This window comes from Anas platyrhynchos, chromosome 5 (assembly GCF_047663525.1).
Source record: "Anas platyrhynchos isolate ZD024472 breed Pekin duck chromosome 5, IASCAAS_PekinDuck_T2T, whole genome shotgun sequence".
NCBI classification, from domain to species: Eukaryota; Metazoa; Chordata; class Aves; order Anseriformes; family Anatidae; genus Anas; species Anas platyrhynchos.
In genome coordinates this window covers 56,129,941-56,156,720 of record NC_092591.1, presented here as the reverse complement: position 1 = coordinate 56,156,720, position 26,780 = coordinate 56,129,941, and the positions used below count along the sequence as shown (strand labels likewise).

At 34.9% G+C, this 26,780-nt stretch overlaps 1 protein-coding gene across 9 annotated transcripts in view; it reads right to left on the bottom strand.

The window, feature by feature from the left end:
- Positions 1-26,780, bottom strand: part of LUZP2 (leucine zipper protein 2) — a 245,354-nt gene that overhangs the window by 46,611 nt on the left and 171,963 nt on the right. For all 9 annotated transcript variants that reach the window (XM_038179472.2, XM_038179469.2, XM_038179468.2 and 6 more), the window contains 2 exons: positions 15,629-15,691; positions 13,537-13,599 (listed from right to left, as the gene is read on the bottom strand). In XM_038179472.2, the coding sequence (XP_038035400.1) occupies positions 13,537-13,599; positions 15,629-15,691 (126 nt within the window). The remainder of the gene's footprint in view (positions 1-13,536; positions 13,600-15,628; positions 15,692-26,780) is intronic.

The window sequence follows — 26,780 nt, the reverse complement described above, 5'->3', positions numbered from 1 at the left end:
AAAAACGCAAGTGTTCAAACAGGTTTCATTATTTTGTTCATTTATCTTACTTCTGTTTGTAATTCAACACAGGATTTTGCACTTTTAAACATGGGCTTATTACCAGTAACATAACTAGGAATAAACACAGGAATTAGGAAGCATCCAAATATTCACACATGTGGATTCCTTATGACATGCTACTATCTGCTGGTAGGCAAGGGGTTAACTTCAGATTTGTTTCTCCATCTCCATTCCCTTGAGATATGAAAGGAAAATTCACAGGAATAACTAGTTATGCAATACATAGGAAGAAAGCATTTGGGGAGATCTGTACTTGAAGTCAGATTCAGGCACCCAGTCTGTACCCTATTCAGAAGGCCTGTTTGCTTTTTACCTTGCACATTATTTGCCTGCCGAGTCCTTTGGAAGGAGATCTAGCTTTCTACAAAGTATATGCAATATATTGAATGCAGACATTTAGGAGGTGCTTTAAAAACTCAGTAAATAAATACAATGATTTTCTATCCTCTTTCCTTCCCTGGGAATGAGACACAGTTGAACAGGCTTCTCATTTCAGGGAAACTCATTCTCTGCAGGAGCTTCCCACTTTGGGGCAGTAGGAGCTCCCAGATTCCCGCAGTTCTCAGCTCTGTCATTAACAGCACATTACTATGTAACCAGAAGGAAGATGGTACAGTTTTCTTTTCCTTTTTTTTTTTTTTTTTCCTATTACTTTTGCAATAACAGCCTACTTCTTGTTTTCCCAGTTTATGAAGGGAAGAGTAGACAGGTATTAGACTATCAGGTTTTCTTCTCTCTGAAATTCTGACTAGGTAATGCACATTTTGTGCATGGAGAGTAATCGGATACATTGCTCATTTCCCTTTTAGGAAGAGTAACACATTTCAATTTTGAACAAGTATTTGCAAGCATGCTTTCTTTACTGCCACCCCTTACCTACTAGGTTTCAGAGGTTTAACCCATACAGACAGTTTTCTTGACAGACTTCTCAAGATCAAGCATACTTTACTGACTGTAGCATAGCTTTATGTGTAGCCACACAACATAAATGCTGTTTTTGCTTAAGCTCCACAAAGCACATTTAACTTGGTTTACGTGTTGGTGCAATGACTACTTGCAGCACATACTGTAGGTGATACGTATAGCTTTGACAGGCCTGTGGTTGTTAGCAGATACCTCAGGAGATGTCTGTTAGCATTAGGCTGTACTGGCTGATAAAAAGGCAAAAGCCTGACATTTTTATTTCCCTGATCATGTAAACAACTACTTAGTCACATTTTAAAACAGGCTTAGACATTTATCTGTGGATTTATCAGAGCAGCTACAGTTTCATTAGTCAAAAACATGTAAGATAAGGCAATCTTGCTTCAAAGCAGAAGTCAACCTCTTGCTCAGATGCAGGGAAGTCTCTCGTGACCACATTCCATCATTTCCACTGCATCACATTTCGTCGAGCTGGTACTAGTCACTGTCACATGCAGACCAGAGATCAGACAACTGGTTCAGCTCATCAGCATGACAGAGCAGGCAATACAGAAGGAATCTTGATTTCATTAGATTTTGCATAATTTAACTAGACTTTATGAGAGGAAAATGTGTATTACCATACAAGAATTTTCCTAAAGTTCAGCAACATCAGCAGTTGTTACTAAAGATAGTACATAACACAGACAATAAGCACATTTCTATGTTTTTAAAGACTGAATTTGAATTCGGTTCTGTCAGAGACAGTTCTCATTAGATACTAGAACTAGACCAAGTAATTTCTCACATCATTAACATTTTAGTTTTTGTTACTTATTAAAATACTCTACACTAGTTAAACAAATGAATACATATTAAAATATGAGTAACATTTGAAAACGAGTATATATAATTTCACTTAGCATTAAAAATGAAATTATACAAAATAGTGTTTATATGGTGAGAGGCCACAATGGCATCTCTGATGGTGTGCGTTGCTAAGGATTAAGACTACAAAGAGGATGATGGATTGCCACTTGTTGTTAGACTACTTTTCCATTCAGCACCATCTGTGTTGAAGTTTAAATCAGTGGAATAGGAGATTTACACATTTCAAGGTGTTTGGTTTTCTTAGATATGTAAATTACTCAGGTGACTGAAAATCCGGGTAGTTAATAGAAAGCAGGTAACTGTAGTTACAGGTGACAGCTGTTTCTTTCTTTCTTTTCAGAAGAATGTCTAATACTATATAATTCATTGTTCTCAATGAAACTGCAGTCATATTAAAATCAACTTGGAAGATAAGCATTTAATTTCTTTAATTGGTACTTGTCATTAAAAAGAATTAATTAATCTAACACACAGTGGTAACACAACTCATATCAAGTAAAACATTTTCAGTTTACAGTGAAAAGGTATTCTTCCAAAGGACAGGCTAATATTTATTAGTAAAGTTTGTCTATGTGCATCATTTATGATGCATCATTTATGATGCACATATCCTCATTTATCCTCATTCTTATTTTTGGTAATATCATAGTATTTTGATGGGCAAGCTATCTGTATCTTTCACATATACTGGTTTTATTTCACAGATTACTGAGCCAATATTGATAATCTGGCTCAATATTGAGTCAGATATTGATAACCATTCAACTGACATTAAGTAACAATAAAATCCTGGCATTAAAAATGTTTTTTTTCTCTCTTTTTTCTCTTTTTTTTTTTTTTTTTTTTTTTTAAATCAACTACTCAGAAATACTGATGTTTATTTACTTAAAAATCCAAAAATGGCAGACTGAGTTTTTTTATTATCTTTTTTTTTTTTTTTTCTGAAAATTTTATCTATCAAGCCTGGATTCTTATCACAATAACTTCACTGCTATTTCAATTAAAAAGATTGATAAGGACCCCAATTCAATTAATGTGCTTTAGAGACTGAATGTAGAACAAATACAAAATACCAGTAGAACTACACAAGGCAAGTTTTGATAGGGAGGAAAAGACCCTTGCAAAGCATGGTCTGGGAAAACAAAAATGTTGTTTCCCTTCGGCATTTTCACAGAATCAGATCTTACAGACAAAACTGAAATAAATCAATTTTTCATCCTCTGAAAGAATGCACTAAGCAATTTTTATCCATAAAGTACACTTTTCTAGATCAAATCCACATACAAATATACCTACCCTTACTCACTGTGAATTACACAACACAGAATGGCCATATTTAATTTTTTCCAAGCATAAGTACAAAAATAAAAAGGGAGACATGGCTATTAAAAATAAATAAAAAAAAGGGAGACATGGCTATTAAAAATACAAAACAACCATTAGAACAGCCTAAAAATATTTTTAAAAGCTTTTAGCATTTTTTCCCCAGAAAGTTTATGCAACACGTGCAAATTCATTCAATATTAAAAAAAAATGTAAATGGTGATGGATTTTTATTGTTTTTATTTTTTTTGTTTTTAACTTCTAACTGCTTAAAATAACCATAACTATTTCTAGTCTCTTTATGAATTTTCTTCAGGGGATGATTAAGATATGTTTTAATTTGGCTGTTTATTATAAAACATTTTAACCTTATTTTTTTTACACATACCAAGAATTGTTGGTTATTGAAGATAAAGTTATCACAGATAATGCTTAATTAAAGAACATGATTGACTAAGTGATTTTTTATCACGTTAAATTTTGAACTTTTTTAAAAAAATAGTCATTAAACAAATACTTTGAAAAATGATAAAATATTTAGTGTACAACATTTTATTTTATAATTCATTATATTGTCTAACTAGGACAACTTTTTAATTGGAAACCATTTAACTGAAAACTGGGACAACTGCTAAACTTGAATAAATTACCCAGTAAATAGAAGTTTTCTGTGCTTATTCTGTAAGCATTATTTGTATCTTAGAAAAACACAGACTCATGCTTCTGAATTCTACTTTTCACAGAGTATGTAACTGTATGGAGAGTATGTAAAATATAACTGAGAATAAAACTTTTTGGCAGCGATTCCTGTTAATCAGGTGTATACCTACAGCCAGATGTTCAGAAACATCTCAGTTGCACTTAAAGCACTTCTAACAGTGGTAAAAGTCAGTTAGAAGCATCATTTCTGCAAAATTCTAAGTTTTCTTGATTCCTGTTGCTGCCACCATGCTTTTCTCTCTTATTTGTGACTGCATTGAGTATACATGAAAAAGGAAATAAGACCTTTGTGGGTTTTATAGTGGAAGTTTCACTTCAAGTTCCCTGGCCTGCACACTTTTCTTTCACATAAAAACCATTTACATTGAAAGCAAGATGGCATTTTTCTGGGGTTGTACAAAAGTACTCAAGCTCTAAACTAAATAGCTGTTTACCTGTGGAAACACACTCAGACAATACCCAGGAAGCCACAGCACTAACATTTGTGTCTGGTCTTCCATTGGCTCAGGCCAGAGCACGTTATGGTTTAGCATTAAATTTTATTGCCCATTGCTAACCAATCAACATGAATAAAACAACCTGCTGTTCTTTCTTTTTCCTGTCAACCTTCTTTAAACAATTTTATTATTAATTTAGGTAGTAAGGACACCTGCTTTGAGGAAGTAAGCATTTTAAAATGCGTTTCAGGCATACCAGTATGCTCTGGGCCTTTTTTCAGTAGTGTGTTATGAATACTTACTTCCTTTTACTTGAAAGAGGTTCAAGTCTTGCCAGAAACTTTAGCTCTTAGGGTTTGAGGCTTCCTTCTAGGATCTGACCTTTCTAGTCAAGAGTACAGTTCAGCCAGGAAAATATGAAAGAAAATAGACCTAGTATTTCTGGCAATGTCACTTAACTTAGAAGTGCCTTTCATGAGATAGCTATCTCAAAGCTTGCATTTTCTAAAATAGCACTTCATGTTCAGCTGAGAAACAAAGGAGAGCCCAAACCATCCAACATATACAGTCATAGTTAATACCAGCGTATTCATAAATAATTGAGTGGTTCCAATCAGTTAAAAAATAGTAACACAATTTTCAAAAATCCTACCAAATGAATATTAAATTTATTGCATTAATTTTGAGTATTTTATACTGCAGATCATTGTGTAGGTGGCTGTTTGCTGTCAGCAACAACCCAGAAAACAGGAACAAGCAGAAGGAGACTAAGTGACATGCTCCAATTATTTTGAGAATTTTTATGTATCTGATTTTGAATGCCTCAGCATTTGTTCCACGTTGGCTCTGCTGGGAAGTACACCTAATGTGGGACACGCCCAAAGCCAGGCCATCTCACAGTCATTACCCCACAGCATGGTTTGGTGTGGAGCCCCAGGGCTGGGAGTGTGGCTGGATCTGGAGTCCCACACGTGCCAGGTACCAACAGGGATGTGGTGTTCAGGATACCACCTTGTCTGTTCCTCCAGCCTCTCCACTACCAGGGAAGGCCAACATGTTCCATGGCGTGTACCCTGAGCCAGGCGTAAAGCTTGCAGTGAGTGCTGGAGGGTGAAGGGTGCTTTCTCCACTGTGTGCACTGCTGTGGGTGCCTGGTTTTCCTGTTCACAATTTGTTGTGCCTCTGCCAGACCATTCCCTCCCTTGCTGCATGGAGGCTGACAGCTTGTCTTGTCCCAGTATTCTCAGCGTAACAAGTCTTCAGTTCTAATATTTCCACAAAAACACATTTTTTTCCTCAGGAATTTATACAGCATCTACCACTGCAGAAGTTTAAACATGGAAGAAAAATGACGGTGTAAGTCTGACCTTGGCATTATTCATCCAGAAGCCTGTCCCTTTTTGACATATAGAACACCTGGATCCACATTCATGGCTTTCATGGGAAATGTTCCCTCTTTTTCCTAATACATGTTTGTATCTGTACGTGCTTGAGGCTTTAAGTCATCTTTCAGGTTGGTATATTTCTTTCCCTCTGACCTATTTTCTCTCTGACCTTTGGGCAGTTTGAACTTTTTCAATACTTTACGTGAAAACATTTAAAAAATTTTCACCTTTACTGGGCACACTCAAAATCATTATTAGAATTATGCTATTTAGAACATGTCAGTCAAAGTCCCAATCCATTTCAATTTGATATCGATGGTAGAACTCTGCTCATTTTGGTGGGAGATGGACCAAGTATGCAAATTGATTGAATAGCTGAATGCTGCCAGTTAAACATAAAGCTACTGCTGCTAGTTTTAAGTAACTTTAGCTCATGCTGGCCATTGAATAGTCTTGTATCTCACAGTAACTCAGACTAGCTATTTAAGACCACATTAACTTGTAATGCAAATCCATATTGTTAAGGCTACATCTTCATGGCCATACAGAAACTTTTTAAATTTGATTTTTCAGTTCATTAAAAAATTCAACACATTTTAATGCTCAAAACTATGCCATAAAAAAAAATCATTAACAATAAACTAATAGACTTGACTTACTAATCACTGCAACAGTATTTCACATTTCATAAACCTGTTCTCTGGAATTGCATGAAGCTATTAATAAAATTACAGAAGGAGATTTTGTTCAATAAAGACAACAATAAATTATGTTACAAATACATAAACCAAAATCCTTACACAGAAATACACATGGTGACACCCCTGTACTTTCTTGTATCCCACATCTCATTACATATATATATATATATTATTTTTTTCAATTTTCTTCAAATAGCATTCTAAGTATTTTTCCACAACCAATTCAGCCTGTATTTTTAGCCTCCTACTGTGCAGCTAACATTAACACATTATGAATGATTGTAACATTACAGAACCAATATACAAAAAAATAAGATATGGTATTTGAAATAGAAAAAATGTGACAGCAAAGAAATGTTAATTTAATCTGTGAAATAGCCCCTAACCAAAAAAAAAAAAAAAAAAAAGTGTCTAGATAAGACTTTCTACATATATTTTTCTAAGTTTTGTTAGTAAATTATACCACCATTCAGGGAAATAAAAACCAACCAACCAACCAAAACAAAAACAAACAAACAAAGAACAAAACAAAACAAAAGTACTCAATGTCTTTTGACCTACTTCAAAAGAAAGATAACTAAAACAAGATGAAAAAAAATCTTGCACTTCATGAAATCAGGTATTCACTCACAGTAATAGATGACAGAACTATCCCCATGCTAGGTATACTGTCTCAACAAGAGAGTTATCTGAAAAGTAATCAAGCCACCACTCACCACCTTTTATCTCAGCCACAGGTATGTATGCAATAGAGCTAATGTATTTCACAAAAATCACCTTAGCCAATCTAAATTTCCTATCTCAAAGTGCTGAACTACTGAGAAAAACAAATAATATCCTGTCTCGAACTGTTTTCCTACACCCAATAAGTAGCCAGATCCAATCACAAATAGTGGATAAGCTTGAAAGGAGCATTTTATTTCCAGTACTGGGTAGCATCCAACTACATATCTAGAAGTGTACAAAAGCTCTGACTTCATGAAAAGTATGTGAATAATTAACAGAAGCATTGTAATAAAATTATCATAAGCCTCATCACTTGAAAAAAAACAACATCTAGCAGCTTCAAAGACTGAACTACCACCTGCAACAAGAGCTACGGGGATCCTAAACCATGGAGACTAAGCGCAGCACTTAGCGCAATTTGTATTGCAAATGCTTCAAAAGGAGAAGGGTCATCAATCTTACTACCTGGCTCTACATAAACCAATGTATACAAATGGAACTAGAACAAGAAATGCAAAGCACTCCATAAATTCTGAGCTTGCTGAGATCCTGATCTGCTTGTATAACTGCTGTATCACTGGATCCATTACTCACAAATCTTTAGCAATACTAGATAAAGACAATTGTTCCATAGCTCAAGATGAAGAGCAACATTCTGCAACGCCTGTAGTCACAATGCTTTCTTCTACAAAGACCCTCACTGCAAGAGAACAAACCATAGTTTGAAATAATTACTATTTGCAGTAGTAGTATTTTGAGTAATTATTGTTAGTAATTAGTAGTAGTAGTAGTTCTCAAGATCTGGGGCAGATTTCAAAGGATATCTTTTACACAGTGTAGCTTAAGCCTTTGTCTTCCAAATTCTTTTCAACTCTGTTCTGTGTGCTGATTTTTTTTCTTCACTTTTCAGCCAAATTTAAATTGTACGCTACACAGTACCTGGTAAGTTATATTTATTTTTAGTTCTTGTCCTAACATTTTTAGACAAATGGTTTTAGACAAAGCTTTTTTTTTTTTTTTTTTTTTTGAATACCACTCTGAGTAATTAAGACTTTTCACTTGGCCGTCTTCTATTAGTCACATTTGTGCATCATCATTTCTATTGCTGTATGATATGGTATGCTATGACGTGGCTCTAGGACCCTAGCCCCTCACTGGCTCAGCCAAGAGTAGATGAAGTACCTGAAGAATGGAAAAGAGGAAATGATACCCATGTTTGGAAGAGGAAAGAAGAAGAGATTATAACTTACAGATACTACAACAATCATTTTTTGGTAAAATACCGAAAAGAATAATCAAACTAGCTCTTTAGGGGACAGAGTTTTTATCTGTTATATATCATTCATGAACTGAACCATGAATTAAACTTACACTCATCAAATATTCTGGTGACATCAAACAAGAACTCTACATGTCATAGGAGAAGGTTTTTTTTTCTGAAGTTATCTTGACAAACTGGAGAAAATAAGATGACATTCCCTAAAGACAAGTGTAAAAGTGTAAAATACAGACAGGAATAATCACTGAAGCAAACAGAATATAGCACAGTAGGGATGAATGACTCAAGATGATATCACTGCTGAATGTGTGATAATATTTGTAAAAGAAGCAAAGAACACTGTGGGTACAGACTACAAAAAAATGTATGGATGAAATGCCCAGCTGGACTTTTGTGTCTACTTGCAAATGTCACTGTAAATGGACACAGACCAAAAGAACCTAGTTCAGATCAGAATAACATCAGGCAGTAATGGTGTGCAAACAGTTATGGGGAAGAAGAACCAAGGAAAAAAATCTACATGTATTAATTTAAAAAGCAAAATTTCTTTGAGAGATTTCCTCTTCCGGATTCTACTTGATTGTTTTGCTATGTGATGTTGTCAGTCTGTAGCTTATACAACCTATCCCTAATAACGTCACCAGTTTAAAAATCCCTTTGAGGAAAAAACAAACAAACAAACAAAAAATCACCTCTAATTATTTTGTATTATGCTATGTTTATAACAGCTATTTTATAATAGTTTGTTTTGTTTGTCCTAAGCAGCACTGCTCAATTTCCCCAGGGAAGTCACAGAAGATTCAGACACTGAGGAAACAAGTGAGATGAACAAGCACACTGCAGGCTAGAGATTCCGTCTGAAAGTGAAAAGAGCTGCAGCTTTCTCTCAGAAAAGTTGATGTGACAGGTCCGTATGAAATTGTCCTCAGTCTATCACCTTCTTTTATCACCTTCATTTAGTATTACAGGGCAACTTGAAAGCACCAACAAGACAAGAACATTGTTTTTGTGCTGAATAAATCAATGTATATATAAAGTTGAAGGAAAACAATGATGCTTTTTTTTTTTTCCCCTCCAAAAAAGCATTTTTCAGAGGAAAAAATGAATTTTATGATACTCTCAATATAGCAAAGAAACCTTTAAAATGTATGAATGGCCTCATTTTTCAAATACATAAAGCCAACTGAATTCTCTAGTTGATAATATTAACAAAAGCAAATGCAATTCATGGGCAAATGTACAGGTTAGGTAAGTCTTTTAAACACAACCTTTGCCCCTTCCATAGAAAGTCTGTTTGGGTTTTTCCTAGACCACGATACTTTCTTCAAATAAGTTCCTGAAAGAAAAACATTATATTTCAACTACCATTTCTCATACAGGCCTCCACTGGCAATTATAAAACAAGACCAAGTTTGAGAAGATAATATTGTATGGTTTAGTCTTTTAGAGGTATTGAGCACTCAAGTACCTGAAGCACTATTTAGAAGCAAAAGAGAAAACTGAAGGTTTTTCATCTCGCTTTAAACACATGATGTCGCAGTTCATGCAAATGTATGGGTTCAAGGCTACACCGCAGAAACAAGCTAGATCACTGTGAGGAGCAGCAGAGCCTATCAACATCTGGGAGTAAGATTCTCCTCTTGTTTCTTTCATTCCTTCCTCTTCCCATCCTGTTCCTCTCTCCTGGTCACCTCCACTAAATTCCTCACCTTTCCCTGTTTGAGCACCTCATTCTTTGCTTCTGCCAGATGCCCCCCAAAACCTACCCCCTGCATTTGTCTTCTTGGAACCAGTTGCACAGCTGGTTCTTTACCGCTATCGCTTGGGAACCTCTAAAATTGTGAAGAGTTCTAAGGACCCCCCAGGGCCACAGGCAAACAGTCAGCACGTAAGGTACGTATTTACAATGCATATTTAGCACCTAAAATTCAATAGTGGGCCATATGCATGTACCCAACTGAAGCAAAGGCAATTTGCTCCTCAGTAGAGAGAGCATAATTATACATTACCTTGCTCATGGTAAGACCAGATATGGAGTATTTATTAGCAGTTACCTAATTTATTATACAGCTGATGCTATTTACTTACTTATTTATATTATACTATGGAACGAAGATGCTGTACATCAGTAGAATAGGCTTATTTAGCTGTTGCTCACAATTTAACTTGATTTTCTAGGACTGTATCTGCACTTTCACTTTAGCATTAATTAAAATAATTATTAATGATCAAAGGAAATGAACTACATATGTTCACAATATCATTGGATAACAATGGTTGACATGCACCTACTAAAGTAATTGATGATGAGCTTATTAGGGCATAATATTTACATTGTCATCCTAAATATGTAGTGAACAGTATATTTTACCTCAAAATTTAAATGACCAAAGAAGAAAACATTAAATGGCAGATGGAATTGATGTTTCTGAAACTCAAACACAATCCTTAGGAATTCATAACAAAGCAATAAACAAACATTTATTCAAGCCATAACAATTAACCATTTGCACCTTGTACATTTAAAAGAACAAAGGTTTCAAATATGCAAGAGACTTGTGTAAGGTGATAGTCAAAGTAAATGCTGGCTATATTTTTCTTCATGTCGTATTCATATCAGACACGCATGTGCTTGTGTTTCAAGAATACCAAAACATATTTTCAATTCTTCTCTATTTTAGTGAACCGTGAGGTTTCTAGGACAATGTAATAAAATGACGTGAAGACAGGGAATGGTGGAGGAGCACATTTGGAAACAAGTTGTTATGAATGCCTGAAACAAACATCGATTTTAACTTAGCAAAGTATTGAAACTTAAGTATACGGTAATGAATCAGCATTTTACATTAACTATTAAACTATCAATAATAAAACTATTCTAATTAAGAGTGGACTCATTCAGGACTAGCAGGTACCTACTTAAAAAGAGAGCTATAAAATCAAAACTCTTGGCTGAAAATTTAGTATTAATCATTCCTTATTTTCCTTGCTGAGACACGTAGCAAATTTCCAATTCTGTCAGATCTTTAAGGTTATTGCACTGCATGTTTTAAGGGACTGAGCACTAACAGAGAAAGGAACTCAAATTCTAATGTCAAGAGAGATGACAACTACACAGCCTTGAGAACATCACTTAACTTTAGTGACTCCCCCTGTTTATCGATCACATGGCACTTTATCATACAGATAGATAGGTAGGAAGATATACATACATCCATGCAACATAACAAAGATTATAAAATGCTTTGAAAGCACGAGAGTAAACACATGCCAAAAATTGAGAACTCATGTTTTATTTACTACCACTTGTTAAGTTTTGATCACTTATTCCCCAAACCTCTAATCAGTAGCTTCATTGACAATAAGAGTTACCAGTTTAAAGTTTAAAAAGTTATAAAACAGTTAGCAATTTAAAGCTCATTAAGAACCTGTTTCTCAATGTTGATTATGAAAAACAAAACCAAAAAATCACAACCAAAAAACCCTCTTAGGGTTCTTCATTATTAATTCCACCAGAGAAAGCAATAGCTTAATGGGCACAGACTGCAGTGCTCCCTCATGCCCTGTGAAAATCTTAGACTCAAGTGTACATCCTTCCAGCGAACAGCTATGAGAAGCTTGCAACAATCACATCTATACAGGAAATACAATTCCCTAAAGCCCTCAATAAGGCAGGCAGAAAATATAAGGTTGAATGGTGTGGGAATGCAGTGGTAAGGGGAAGCAGTGTAAATCCTATAATATGACAATAACTAGCATCCAGGAGATCATCACACACACTGGTTACTCTCTATGCTGTCAGAAGACTACTCATGCACCATTTTGATCTTTTATCAAAAAGAATCAGAGCTTCACAAAACAGCTTCAACAGCAATGATAGCTTGGAATCTGTCTAGTTGTTGGTATCAAAGCAAATAGAAATGAAATGATAAAATATCTAGCCTTGTCCACATCTAGCAGCCAAATCAGATCAGACACGTACTGAAAAAGCTTTTCACCCTGTACCAAACAGCTTCTACTCTATTGAATGTCTTCAGACCTGAAATACATACAGATCAGCACATTGAGCCTACTGTTTCCTACATCTCACATGACTATCTAGGAGGATAGCAGAAATTTGGAATTCGGTTTTCTTCAAAAACAATTTTACTTTACTCAGGAAAAAGACTGACAAAGACTACATAAAGGATATATCAAATTAACAAACCAGCAGTTCTGTCCACGATCAACTTAACAGTGAAGAGATATTTCAGGTATTTGCATATGTACTTCTCAGTACACAGGACTTCAGCATCCTTTTCACAATTTGTTAACATCTAAGGTTCTCGAAGTGCTTTTAATTATATTAATTCATAGTTTCCCCCAAAAGGTAAATAAAAATTTTCTGTATTTTGCAAGTAAGTGCGTTTAGATCAGAATCTGCCCTACCTAATTTCTAACCTACTTTTGAGCTGGAGGCTCAAGTATTCCTTCATAATCAGAAACAATGTCTACTCAATATAGGTTAAGTATTTTAAAGCATAATTCACATGGCCAAACATAGGCCACTATTCCTACTGTAAAAGGAACTATATCCCAGACACGGAACTATTCCCCAGACAGTATTTCCCTGTGACAGTAGAGAATAACTTACAGAAGATTAGAATGTATCCTCTTGTCCCTCTTTAACAGGGAACAAAATTCTCCCTACACAATCTATAAAATAGGGCAATAGATTTTGGTAACCAGAAAGGAACTAGAACATTGTTTTATCTGAACATGTAAACAAACTTAATATTTACCACTTCTTTTTTCTATTTAAAAACAAAGATATCAGAATCGTTTAGGCTTTGAATCTTCTCTTCTTTACCCCAGAAAACAATTAATAAAAAGCACTCTAACCCTGCTAGAGTGGTTTGCAAAAAAATCAACTGAACTAGGTAGCAGTTCTAAAATTACATTATGTTTTTATGTCTGCCTTTGGTGTTTTGAGCTGTTTTTAGTATGGTGAGAAGGAAACGAATGATTCCTTAGACCTACAGTAATCAAGGCAGATATTATACTCCCAGATTACTTCAACATTACAGCAATTCCAATATCTTAGCAAAGTTATGTTGAAGAAAACTCACCTTAAAAATCAAATCTTTTTTCCCATATCGCAGCTCTTTCAGCTGGGCTTGAATCTTTTTTGACTGAAAGGAAGGATAATAAAAGTCAGTGTTTTTCCTTTCAAATGCTTACTTTTAAGACCTGAAAAAACTGTGGCAAGATCTGACAACAACAGAAACGAGATCAGCTTTAAAATGCAGAAAAGTAACCAATATGAAAGCCAGTTGCTTTTCCAGGATAACATGTCTAAACCAGACAAATGAGTCAAGGGAAAAGAAAAATGGTACTGAGCTAAAGCATGTATATGCACTATTATGAATAGTTGATTGGTTTATATATTTCAGACATGAGATGTTCAGTACTTTCCATGAAAGGATGTCTGGAGGCATCACCTTCAAAACCATCTTCAGGGCACACTGAGACTGTTTGTACGCAGCCTGGGAGAGCAGAATGAAGTGCGAGCTTCCTGTTAGACAGTTCTATCCATAAAGGGTGTTTGATCTAATCATTAAAAGAATACTAATTGTACTATGTACTAATGGTACATAGTTATTATGCTTGGTATGCATAGTACCTAATTAAAGAACAGAAAATACTTGGCATTTCTGTGGCCTACACCACCTAACTGGCAAAACAACAACAGCTAAGAAGGATGATCCTGAAATCTTATTATCTTGGTTTGTTCAAATGGCACTAACCCACTTAAAAACCACACATTTGCCAGGATGATTCATCAAGCCTGATTTTCCTACGGTTTCAAATACGTTCACAATCCACTGCATTGAGTGGTGGTTAGCTTTGGTTTGATTTCCTGAAATTCTTGGACAACAAAGCTTGTCATACTACAATGAGCTTAATTTCATTTTAGAATTCACCCTCAGATTTAAAGACATTTGTGCAGCAAATATTAAATAATCAAGTCAATTACCCAACATTAAAAACATTTTGTTCCTAGCTGTATAACATTTAGGTTATTTTATTTTTTATTTTATATGTTATTATCATATGTACATTTATGTTATACAGCTAGGAACAAAAAACGCGAACAAGAAGGGAAAGCAGAATGCTATGTTGCTCACTGCCTTTTTTTTTTTTAAAGCAGTAAACAAGGGAAGATTATATATTTATACTCAAATACTCTGGCATGTTTGAAAACAACAATGATGACATAGGAAGATACTAGATTATGACAAGCTGGAAACAAAAAAAAAAAATCATTATTTTCTACTGCTGAGGATTTCTCAGAAACTGTGGTTGCAGATTGTCAGTTAGACTAAATACCTAACATAACTCAAAATCACTGCTTGGAACTCGTAAATTTTGTTGCCTAAGTTTAAAAGTAGAGTCTTTGATAAAGAAATGTGGTATTTCAACCTCAATATATAAAATTTTAGTCAAGAAGATAAGTGTTACGCTTCTGTTCAGTTCTAGGAAGGTGAAATTACTTTTACAGAAGTTATATGTGCATAGAAAACCCAATGACATAACTCATACAAATGAGTAAACCATGTTAATGTATACTAATAAACACTCATAAAAAGGCAAATAGCTAAAGGGACTGCTCCAATGAATACAGTTACTTGTACATTTACATATTTGAAAAAAATAGGCTTTTTTATCATCAGCTGTCTTAACACTTCTATAGAGAGAATAGAAGAATATAGAGAGAATATTTTGTAATGTGACACCTCATCTTTGAAATCATGAACTGATCAGAAGGACTGATAGTAATGGATCTGGCTGTTTCTGTTACTTTAAGAAGAAACTAAAAAAAAAGCAAGAAAAAAAAACAACACATAATTCCTGTGTTATAGGCATGGAGATCTTGGAAAGAAAATTATTTTTATATGTATTAAAGATGTATAATATAGCCTTTGAAGAGCTATATATACTTTTAAGAACTATGCACAAACTTTACTGTACTTGTCCAAAACTTAAGTTTGCAGCTTGCTAATACATTTGAGTTGCCTGTAGCGAAGCCACAGGAAGTTGAGATAAACAGTCATCACACACGCGTAATATATAATCTCTGCTGGAACCTCAGCACAAGAGACCTAGATGCAAGCTTCTTTTGGGTATACTTAGTTTAGAATAGAAAGCAACCTTACTTACCTCTTCTGCATGAATACCACAAAGTTTGTTTCCTGACAGAAGCTTGTTTTTGAGGCTTTTGTTCTGAGGGGAAAAAAAAAAAAAAAAAAGTTTTATTACCGAGACTTACTGAAATTTTAAGGGATCTCTTAAATATTTCATCATACCAGTTTTGTTTTATACATCACTAACATTTCAAGTCACCAAAAAAAGACACAAATAAGAAGATAAAATAGCTGCATCATGGCACAATATTCTCTCTGACAAAATTCTGCAAGTCTACAGCTTGGCACTAAAACATGCTTTCATAGAAAGAGGAATGCACAAGAAACCTTCCAATACTCTCAAGCAATAGCGAGCAATTTAGGCTGTATATGTGAGATAAAAACAAGAAAAAAAACCTCTTATCCTAACCTGATGTCAAGGGCATAGCTCAATATCATTTTCAATAAATCATTATAACAACTGAGTAATAGGTCTAAGGATCTTAACATTTAGCCCTGATGATCAAATGCACTGTAACTTTTCATTAAATTTCATAATTTAAAACAGTAAGTAATCAAAACGTTTAAAACACTAGCTAGCTAATAGCATTTTGACCACTCGGTACTCTTTTTCATGTTCAAGTTGTAAATATTTCTCATTTTCAGGGGAAAAATATATATATAATTTGATAAAAATAAATTTGTAATAGTTCAGTGATTTCTTCTGCATTCTTCACTCACATTATCCTATAATTGACAGTCAAGTGTAAGATTTCTCTGCAGCGTGAACACCTGTAAAAACTGTTCAGAAACTTAAATATTTGATAGGTAGATCTTCAAATGCTAACATAAAAAAAAAAAAAAAAACACACAAAACATAACTTCTCCTGTGCTAACAAACTGTAAACATACATGCAGAAATCCAGCCCACCACATTTCAGAAATGTATATTTATTATTGTACAGCAGTAGCTTTCGTGAATATTTTGCACAAGCATATGCTGGTGTTAGGAAAAATATTATAATTTAATTCAGGATATCAATTGAAATTTAGTTTAGTATTCCACTGAAACACTGGACATTTTGTTTCCAGAATTAGTAGCTTGGAGGTTTTCTTGAAATAAGTTTCTATTTAAATCCAAGGTAAAAAATCTAACAATTGAAACATCCTTTGCACAATTCCAAAATAATGAGAAGATATGACATCTTGTTTCACACATTTCACTGTTGCTGTCTCCTCTGCACTTATACATATTGCTGCAGAAACAATAAATCACTTCAAGCTGACACCATTCTCTAATGCAAAAAAAAAAAAAAAAAGCAACTGGGATATTACTTCGAATAATACAACAGATTCTGCCTCGCACAAAATGTGATTTACAAAGGGTTGGATGTGAAAGGAAAGAGAACACATGTTGTTCTCAAGTCTCATGGTTGATTACGTTTTATTCTTTGAAAATGATGTGGTGGCTCCAGTCACAGATGAGTGCTTTATGAGTGCTAACCACTGCAGAAACAGAACGAGACTGCACAAAGGGAGTTAGGTAGCAGTTACAAGGGGATCAAAGGTAAACGAAAAAAAAAATTAATTCCCAACAAAGAGATGAAGCACGCCCAGCAAATCTATTACTCACCAGGGGTATGTCTAAAGATCTTTATTGTACTGTGATCACTTGTTGGATGTCACTGTTTTTTCATAAAAGATCAGCATCACCTCTCAGGTTGATAGCCAACCAGATGTGCCAAAGGCACTGTCTCATTAGGAAATTGCACTTAATTAACCCAGGATGTTAAATCATCATTTTGTCTTGACTAACTAGGTTCATTACCCTCCAGATTCCCTATAGTCTGACAATGGTCAGTTTAAGGTAGCAGATTCTGTTACTTAAGAACCAAAGTAAGAGTGAGTTGTCATCTTTGCATTTTTACTCATTCTTCTTCCTTTTGCCAAGTGAGAGCTATTTTAAGAAATACTTCTATCAACACAGTAACAGCTCAAAATTAACTTCCACATGCACTGTTTTGTGGAGGCCTTGCAGTAACCCAAGAAATGAAGAACTGAAAGCCTACCACCCCAAAAGGACATATGTTGTAGCAGATGACCATCACAATTTTCACGTGTCATGCCAAAGTAGTCTAACAGAAAAATATGATTAGGAAAATGTAGCCAAAAACAAAACTTTGTGAAAATATTTTAAGTTAGATGGACATCATTTTGGAGCTTTACCTAGGCCTAAAAGGATTTGTCAATCCTGTCTAGCCTAAAGCAAGTAAACAGAAATCGGGGTTACCACAAAACACCTGTGATTTAATCCGCTCTTGTTAATATTTTTAGAAAGGAGAGCAAGCATTTGAAGGTTATGGTTATCAAGAGCGTAACAAGTAGGTGCTTGTCAGAGGCAACTGACAACCTCCTGCTTCAAGTTGGAGTGATTTTTTGGTACTTAGCAAATTACATGTCACTGTTAAATACAGGATTGCATTCTGGATAATATGAATAATGTGATTCTGGATAATATGAATAATGTGAAGTATACCACTAAAAACACATGTAGTATACCAGAGCCTCATTTCATCAGGATTCTGACTTAAATAATATGAAATGAAGCATCTTCTCAGGTACATGTTCTGTAAATTTGCTAGAATGGGTTTATTGAAAAACAGATCAATTAATCAGATTATTGGGTTATAAATGCTTAGAAATTCAGGACAGAACTTCTCACTCTTATGTCTCTGTTAATGATTCAAGATGATGGCTCTTATTCTTCAACTACATATCCTTCAAAGAACAACAACAACAAAAAGTTTATCATTGTACAGTTTGTTTCAAGTATCTAACTTGTTTTGAAGTACTTTAACAGAAAAGTCATAGATGTTTCCAGTTTAAAAAACAACATATTTCAAGAATTAATTGTCTGTAAACATGTCCTTAATAGTGTCTCTTAAAATGATATACAGGAATGATTTTAATTAGAGATAGGCTTTTAGATTTACAAAAAGAATACCATTATACTCAAACTAAATAGGTAGCTTAATGTATTTAAACATCTTGAAAAGTGTATAGCACAAACTGTTAGCTGAAACATTTGCATGTCATCATTAAGACAAGTTACTGTAGTATTTAATCTTTCATTTACTAATTTTGCACCAATGCTTCCAGTTCACCGCTAAATTCTGGTGCAGAAAATTGCTGCCATGTGCACAGGACTCCTGTTGTCCATTCACACAGCTGAACGTATGTGCACTCCAAAACAAGCAGAACCACGTGTGAGAACTGTGTATCATCATCCTTCAGAAACATAAAAGCTCTCAAGGACAGTCTATCAGATTTGTTAACATTTTCTTTGCAGAACTTCCATGTTGAACCTAAGCTTTCTGCCTTATTTCTGGGGTAATTTTTTCAGTCTCAGTGCATGTTTTTTTATTTCCTCCAATAGCGACATAACATTCACATATTTTGTTTGGGTTGTGATCTTATATTCAAAACACGAGACCAAGCTTAATGAGAACTGACTTCTTTATATGAATATTGAAAGTAACTCTCTATCTTAAGGTTGCCTAAACACCTCCCCACAAGGAGACTGATGTGAAGGCAGATAGAAGAAGCTGTAGTGACAGCTGTCCTGCCAGCATGCCTTTAGAAGCTGCAGGAAAAAATAATCTCGTGCTCTGGCTGGAGGAGTGTATAGAATCAAAATCACAGAACCATCTGGGTTGAACAAGACCTTCAACATCATTAAATCCAACTGCCAACCTGATCTACCAAGTCCCACCACTAACTGATGTCTCTTTATTTCAAACTTCTGAAAATAACTCTTTCATTTCTGTCATTTATTCTCTTGAATAAAGTTTCTGCAGTACACCAAAATAACCTTTACCAACACATCACCTCTACAAAGAAGAGAGAGAGAGGGAAGAAAATTAGCAAGATATTCCATGTCCAAGAAGCCTTAGAAAATGAAGGAACTATGATGTCAATGGTTATTTCTTTCCATGTTGTTAGATAATTTTACCACCTTGTATGTCAATAACATTCAGGTCTTCTTCCCACTCATCACTACCTTCACCCTACGGTATCAATGCATAACAGGTCAAAGGCATGATAGGGTTTTTCGGTATGTTTTATTTTCTTATCTTTATTTCCCATCTTTCTATTAGAAGACTTGAGATGTAAAAAGAAAAGCACAAACTAAGCACTTAAAAGCTCAACAGAAGTGTGTGAACAGCTGCAGTTTTTGTTCTTTCCTCTTCTGCCAACTTTTATTATTAAAATCATTATATAGATATATATTGTATTTTTCATAATATCCTCTCCTCATTCAATATATACAAAAAACACCTCATGAAGCATGAGTTGAGATGTCCTAATTGTGACAAACTACCTCTGGGTCCTGTTTCAAGGGGTTTATCACCATATCATGTATGTAGTTATGGAGATTAACAGTTATCTGATATAAACTATACTCAATTTACAGAAGGGTGAAATTACACTACCTATGGAAAATACACAAATTTTTAGAGTCTGTCCGTGAAATCAGGTTATGTTGACCTCTAGCCACATAGATGAGTGGTTTAATATTCTGATGCTGATGTTTCATAATTCCTAATATCTATATTACCTCTTTGAAATAGCAACGATGAACAAACCTGTTCATCTCAACCATGGATGAACAAAACTATACAACATAGACATCATCAGTAGAAGGCCAGTTTACTTCGCCTGCTAGCCTTTCAGAGCATGAGGACACAGACTATGTTCAAGAAAATCACACTCTCTTAGAAAATTATTCCCAGCAATCAACTTCACTTCAAACATTTTATCTGAGGTCTGACAGCAGTTTTATGCTGTATACAAGATAAATTTAGCTCTACCTCCCCTTATTGACTAGCACAAGTCAAACCATACTGTGCTCTCACTCATCATTGCAACATTTCTCTCTTATAAAAAACAAATTTTCTATAAAAAAACAAACAAAAACAACAACAATAACAACAAAATGAAAACAAAAATACACCAAAACAACAAAAATCCTTGGACTTTACTCAGCGAGAATGTCAGGGCCTATTGCCAAAATGAAAACTGTTTCCCATTTTCTGTTAAACAAAGGCTGCTCACTGAGCCCTTAGGAAGTAAAATCAGAAGACACCAATGGCCCAGAATCAAATACCTGGATTTATTTGGTGCCACAATGTACCAGTACTCATTCTGCTTTGGATATTACCTTTATATTTCAGGATGATGAAAATATGTTTTATATAGCAGGAAACAGTGTAAGAACTTTAATTCCATCAGGGTTGACTCAGCCATTCATCTTTCTAAGACAGATAGATCGAGTTTCCTGCACTCTACTGTGTGAGGGTTTTCAGGTAAGACCCTGCAAAATGCAATTCTACATTTTCTTATCTGGCAGTGAAGATGTGGTGATTTTTTTTTTTTCCCCTCAGGATATGTTTGCCTTAATATTCTTGAGGATGTTTGGGTCTCTGTCTCTCCCTCAGTTTCTCAGTGGTCAGTGAGCCAAACAGCCAAAGAGCTCTTCCCCACCAGGGGGTATTTTAGGACCAGGCAGATATGAAGAGCGTGTTTTTCAGATCTGTCTTGATCTAAACTCAGAAAGCACCACCGCTGTCCATCTAGCTCTGAATTCCTGGGAAAAGCCCACTTTGACCATGGCCAGGCTACAGCCTCTCAGTGCCCACAGATGTCCTCTGACACATCTGTCTCTGCAGTATGTCTAATGCAAGTGCACCCAACAGCTGACAAACAGACTAGGTAATCCCCAAGTAAAAGTCATGCTGCTCCTCATAAAGTTAGGTAGGTGTATCTCAACTTTTAATCTTCTAATTTATTTATTTATTTACTTTTATTTATTTTGCTTTGTAAAATAATGAGGTTATGTTCAAAATAAAGGCACATAAGAGCAAGCTTCCCCGAACATACCGTATACATTTCACTGTGTGTATCTACCCTTTCCAACGCTAGAGGCTGCTATTTTTTTCCTCCAGAATTTCAGGTAGCCCAGCTCAACTGAAGAACTTGATATACAACACATGAAAATTGCCTATATGAGCATTTAGCAAGAGTTTTGTGTTGGGCAGCACGAGATGCAAGTACAGCTACTTAGAAGTGCACTATTTCCACAAATGCCCAGGCATGTAGGAGAATTAAGATACCAAATTTTCTAGTGAAATGAGCAAAGACTTTCCTTGCCTATTTGAGAAGTGTTGTGTCTACAGCTTCTTTCAAACAGTAATCTGGAATAAATTGCACTCCAAGGAAGCACACAGAGAAAAGGAAGCATAGAGTCAGCAAACATACCCGGACACATGAAGCTTCTTCCTGAGAAAAATACCATTTTGTTTGCATCCCTTCATCTTTGTGCTCATATGACAAGTACATGTAGCGATAGCCTAACATTACACAAAAATATCCTCTCTACCAAATAAGCAATTCCTCACACCTGAGACACTCCATTTCTTGCAGCTGTGTCCTATACAATTCCAATGTGTAAAACCGAAATGTAATCTCACTACCCCCTATCCGTACTTGATCAGCTATCAAACATTGACCAGTTCAGAACACTGATAAATTTAGGCAACAACTTCTATATACACTACTGCAACTCAAGTGCTTCATTATGCGAGTTTTGTTGTGGGTATTTTCTACCATTGCTGTGAATCACCTCCAAATATCTCCATCAATGTATTTATGTTTGTTTTGCATTAATGAGGTAGAATAACACTCTGAAGACATCTCAGCCATGGCTACAATCACAGTTTTGCAGCATCATAAAACGCTTATTATAACGATGATAGCACAGTGTTAAATGAATCAGAATAAGGAACAGATACTGAAGGAGATATAGAATAATTTACATGGATAATGATATATATATAGACTGATTTCAAAAAATTATACATTTAGAATAATCTGGAATTTTGCCTTTTTTAAATCTCTTTCTCTATACATATACAAGTGAAGGTAAATATATGGGTATGCATTTATATTCATAAGCTATCAGATGGCAACATCTTGGATTGGATCCATTATATACAGTTGGGTTTTTTTAGTCACATTTTCACCAGATTATGTAAAAAAACAACTTTCAAAAGTCAGAAAATAATTGTAGCACTTGTTGAGATTTGATTCCATCACAACTATGCAACAGTGCAGTGTGTATATGTGAGCTTGCCCACCATTCAATGGGAAACAGGAGTTTAGAGTCAAGGTAGAAGCTTTGCTGTAGGCTAAAAAAAATGCATTTCATTTATTTCATAACAATATTGTTATACAATTACGAAGTACATCCCTGATGGCCTGCCCATATACGTGCTGTTTTCTCAGAATCTTTCAATATATTTGACATTCTAATGTTTCCACACAAAATCCAAGTTCTGGCTTCTCCATAAAAGCTTATTCCTAAAAAGATTAATCTTTTAAGTGGCATTTGTGTCTCTAAAGAGCGTATCATTGATCACTCGAAGTGCAGATGATCACTTAATGACCTCATAGGAAGATTCAGTTGCCATAATTATTACTGCTAGTATTTGCAACACTGAATTGTCTAGATAACTAGTTGCAGACCAAACCCCAGTTATTCACTGATATGTAGCGCCAGGCTTGATTCAGAACATTTTGCATGTTCTTGATTCAGAACATATTGCATGCATTGGAGACTAGCATGACAATCTTCTCCCCTTCCCAAGATGTAGTGTTTAAGGCACTTTTATTTAACATGTCCTCTCTTCCTATTCACTGACAAATCATTAACATTCAAACCATGATTAGAGAACTGATTTTGTGTTTTAAAACTAACATTATTAAACAATGAGTTAAGATGCTGATTCTCCATAACAGTCTTTTATACTAAAAATGCACAATGGTATCTAAGGAGTCAAGTCATTAGGTCTCAATCATTCATAAATTACTACAAGTTCTCATGCTCTGAAGTTCACAAAGCTAAAGTCTAATTCAAGTGAAATTCATGACGCAATTACTCAGCTGCAAAGAACAGCTATCCAGCAATCTCTGGGACTAGCTCTTCTTCAGGTAAACAAATAGCTGAAAATCTCTAGAAGTTCTGATCAGCGATACTAATTGTAGTAATATATGTAAACTACTTTTTGTGCTACATTTAAAGACATGGGATATGTTTTTTCATCTTTTTTTAGCCTGTATTTTAAATTGCATGCCTGTAAGTGACAACAGGTATTGCTCTTTACAGCTATCATCTAAGGTGAGACATATTTCCTGTTCAATCCTTAAAATTAAAATCACTCAGAATGATGCTAGCCCAGAATGCCATGATTTATTAATGGAGACAGTCATTAAGGAGATGCACTTGTTCCTGGTGTTTGTCAAGTAGGGTTTAGTCTTCAATGTGACCTGTAAGCATCTCAATCTCTCTCTGCTCTCACCTTCATGTGCAGAAAATAAAGAAATAAATAAGTCTGGAAAGAGATCTCAACTGTAAAAGGAAGTTCATGGTACACTACTATTTATCTAATACCTAGAAACTTGTTTCACCCTTCTGTATTTCAAAGGTTTTCTTTTCACTTAAAAGAAGTGAAATTTTATGAATTCTTAGATTCACTGAAACACACACCTAAATATTAATATTCAGACAGATTGCAAATATGCACTTCTTCAGAAAAAAAGAAAAAAAAAGAAAAAACTCTCACCTGTTTTTAGAGAAAATCAGATTCCTGAACGACTGTTATTATTTATAAGGTTATGATGAAATATGAAACGTTGGTACACGCAGTCTTTTATGATTATATTTTAAATAGTTAAATGAAAAAAAAAAGTTCTCAATCTCTAATCATTCAGAGAATGATTTATTTTGTTATAGCAATGAATCAGTGTACTGGCCAAAGTATTTTTCTTCAAGGTGATTTCTGATTTTGTATTTCAATGGATTGGGGTCATTTATTTTTGTTATCTCTGAGTAAAGACAGCTCGTGATGAGAGAATGATACAGAAAAATATGAACTAAGGTAATTCTTCAATTACACTTTTCCAGCCATTCGAGTAAACTTTGTTACGGGAAAGAAAATGCCATTTCTAATTCTTTCTATTTTAGATGTTCTAATTAAAAATATAGCAGCGTATTAAATATAGAACATCCTGTAACAGAATTTCTAACTGATACGAGACATAATTGCCTATGCCATGCAGGATTACCTTGAGAAGAAACCTGACAATTCTTTGATCTTTCCCTTTGGTAGAGGTAGCTGAGTGCCCCAGGGACAGTGTGTGGACTCAGTAAAGCAGAGCACCTAGTTAGGTAGATGGTACCCCGAAGCTTCTTCTTTTTATATGTTTGGCATTTGTGAACAAAATGGTGACAGAAGCTACTACTGCTACAAGCTAGAGGTTAGGCTAGAAAAAAAAAAAAAAATACAAATAGAAGTGGACTACTCTACTAAGGTCAGAAATGAAAAGAAAATTTTGAACATGACCAAATGCACAAAGAAACTAAATACATTTCTGTCTTTGAAAGAAACAAGCTCCTCTGCCATTAGAAATGTGAAGGGTCATACTGGTTACACTCAGCTCTGCATCTTCCCATTTTCTTCTATAGCAGCAGCAGGGGATGAAATGCTGCATTAAGCACATTTTAAATCCTTTTACATTTGCATCCCAGAATTGTCAACATGTGTCTTGAAACATAAATGACACAGATCTGAAAGGAGAGGGGCAGAAAATGACTGAGGAATACAATTACACTGCTCTCTGTGGAGTCATATCACTCAGGTTTGCTTTAATATTAATAGGCTCTGCCTCAGGAATTCTCTCAGTAGCAGTGCACTGAGTATTTGTTGTTACAGAACTTTTTAGCCAATGTATTTAATTTTTAAACGTAGCAGTTCCACAAGTGGAATCTAAGAACATCTAAAGCATACATCTGCTGTTTTGGAGAACTTACTACACTATCTTTCAATCAGGAAACAGATATCCCTATGGCCATTCTACTGAATTGATCCACACAATAAACTACTCCTACCATGCTGTGCTCACTCAATATACTTGGTGATAAAGCGCCTACATAAGAGATAATAGACAATACCTTCTTGCCTCTGTCCTGATACAGTCTATGCCCACTTGCAGTGATTTCTAGAAGTATAATAATTCTCATGTCAGGATATTACAGTATTTTCTAAAATACTATTTTGAATTCAGACATGCTATGCAGACATTATCACTAGTACTACAAGGCTGAAAGGTGATACTTTCTGTAGGGGCACAGTTCATTTCAGGAAGCAAAGCAATGGTGGATCCAACACCTTTGTCAGATGAGATAGAACTGAATTCACATTCCCTTGCTGTGAAACTCATGGTAGCAATTTGCCATAGTTAGTTATCTATAGCAAAAACATAAAGCACACCTATATATCTTCAATGCATCAGAGGTGTAACCACACCAGCAGCCTCACCAGGTGCAGGCAGCAACACAAGCACTACCTGTGCTTCAGGCTAGCAAGGCATGAGATCTCTTTAGCCTTGAAATGGCCAGGTTACATTAGCAGGGTGACTGCTGGCTATAGACAGTATGGACTACATCTGTGAACAATTCACTTAATGCAAACATAGGCACAGAAGAGTTTGCATAGACAGATATTCTTAGGGATATTCTTACTCCACTGGCACAGAACTCTAGTCAAATCTCCATTAAACTCTAATTATTTCCTAAAATTCATTCAGTGAGATGCAAAGTCTAATGTAGGATCTAATTCAGAGGATGCGACTGACACTTCGTGAGCCATTAATATTATTCCTTAACGAATCATCATGTGAAAATACACTTTTTAAAATGCAAAGATTGCATCTTGGCCAGGGAGGAGGAAATAAGTATATTGTAATTTAAACTGAACTACTGTTCAGTTTGTAATTAAAACTGAACTACTTTTTCTGAGTATTGAAAAGTCAGAAAAAGTTTCCCTTTATTTAGCTCAGTACAGAAACATAGGGTACAGATACTTCATACTGGGCTGCTAAAGGTTTTTATGAGAAGAATAAAAAGAGGATCTGACTACAGCTTAAATTTTGTTGGTTTCTGGGATCAAGTTACAATGTATAAACAAAATATTTTCAGAAAACAACAATAAATATTTCTAAGTAATTCTGACCTTAAAAGTTAAAAACATCATGACAGTTGCAAGAAAGAGAAAAAGATAAAAGACATTTAT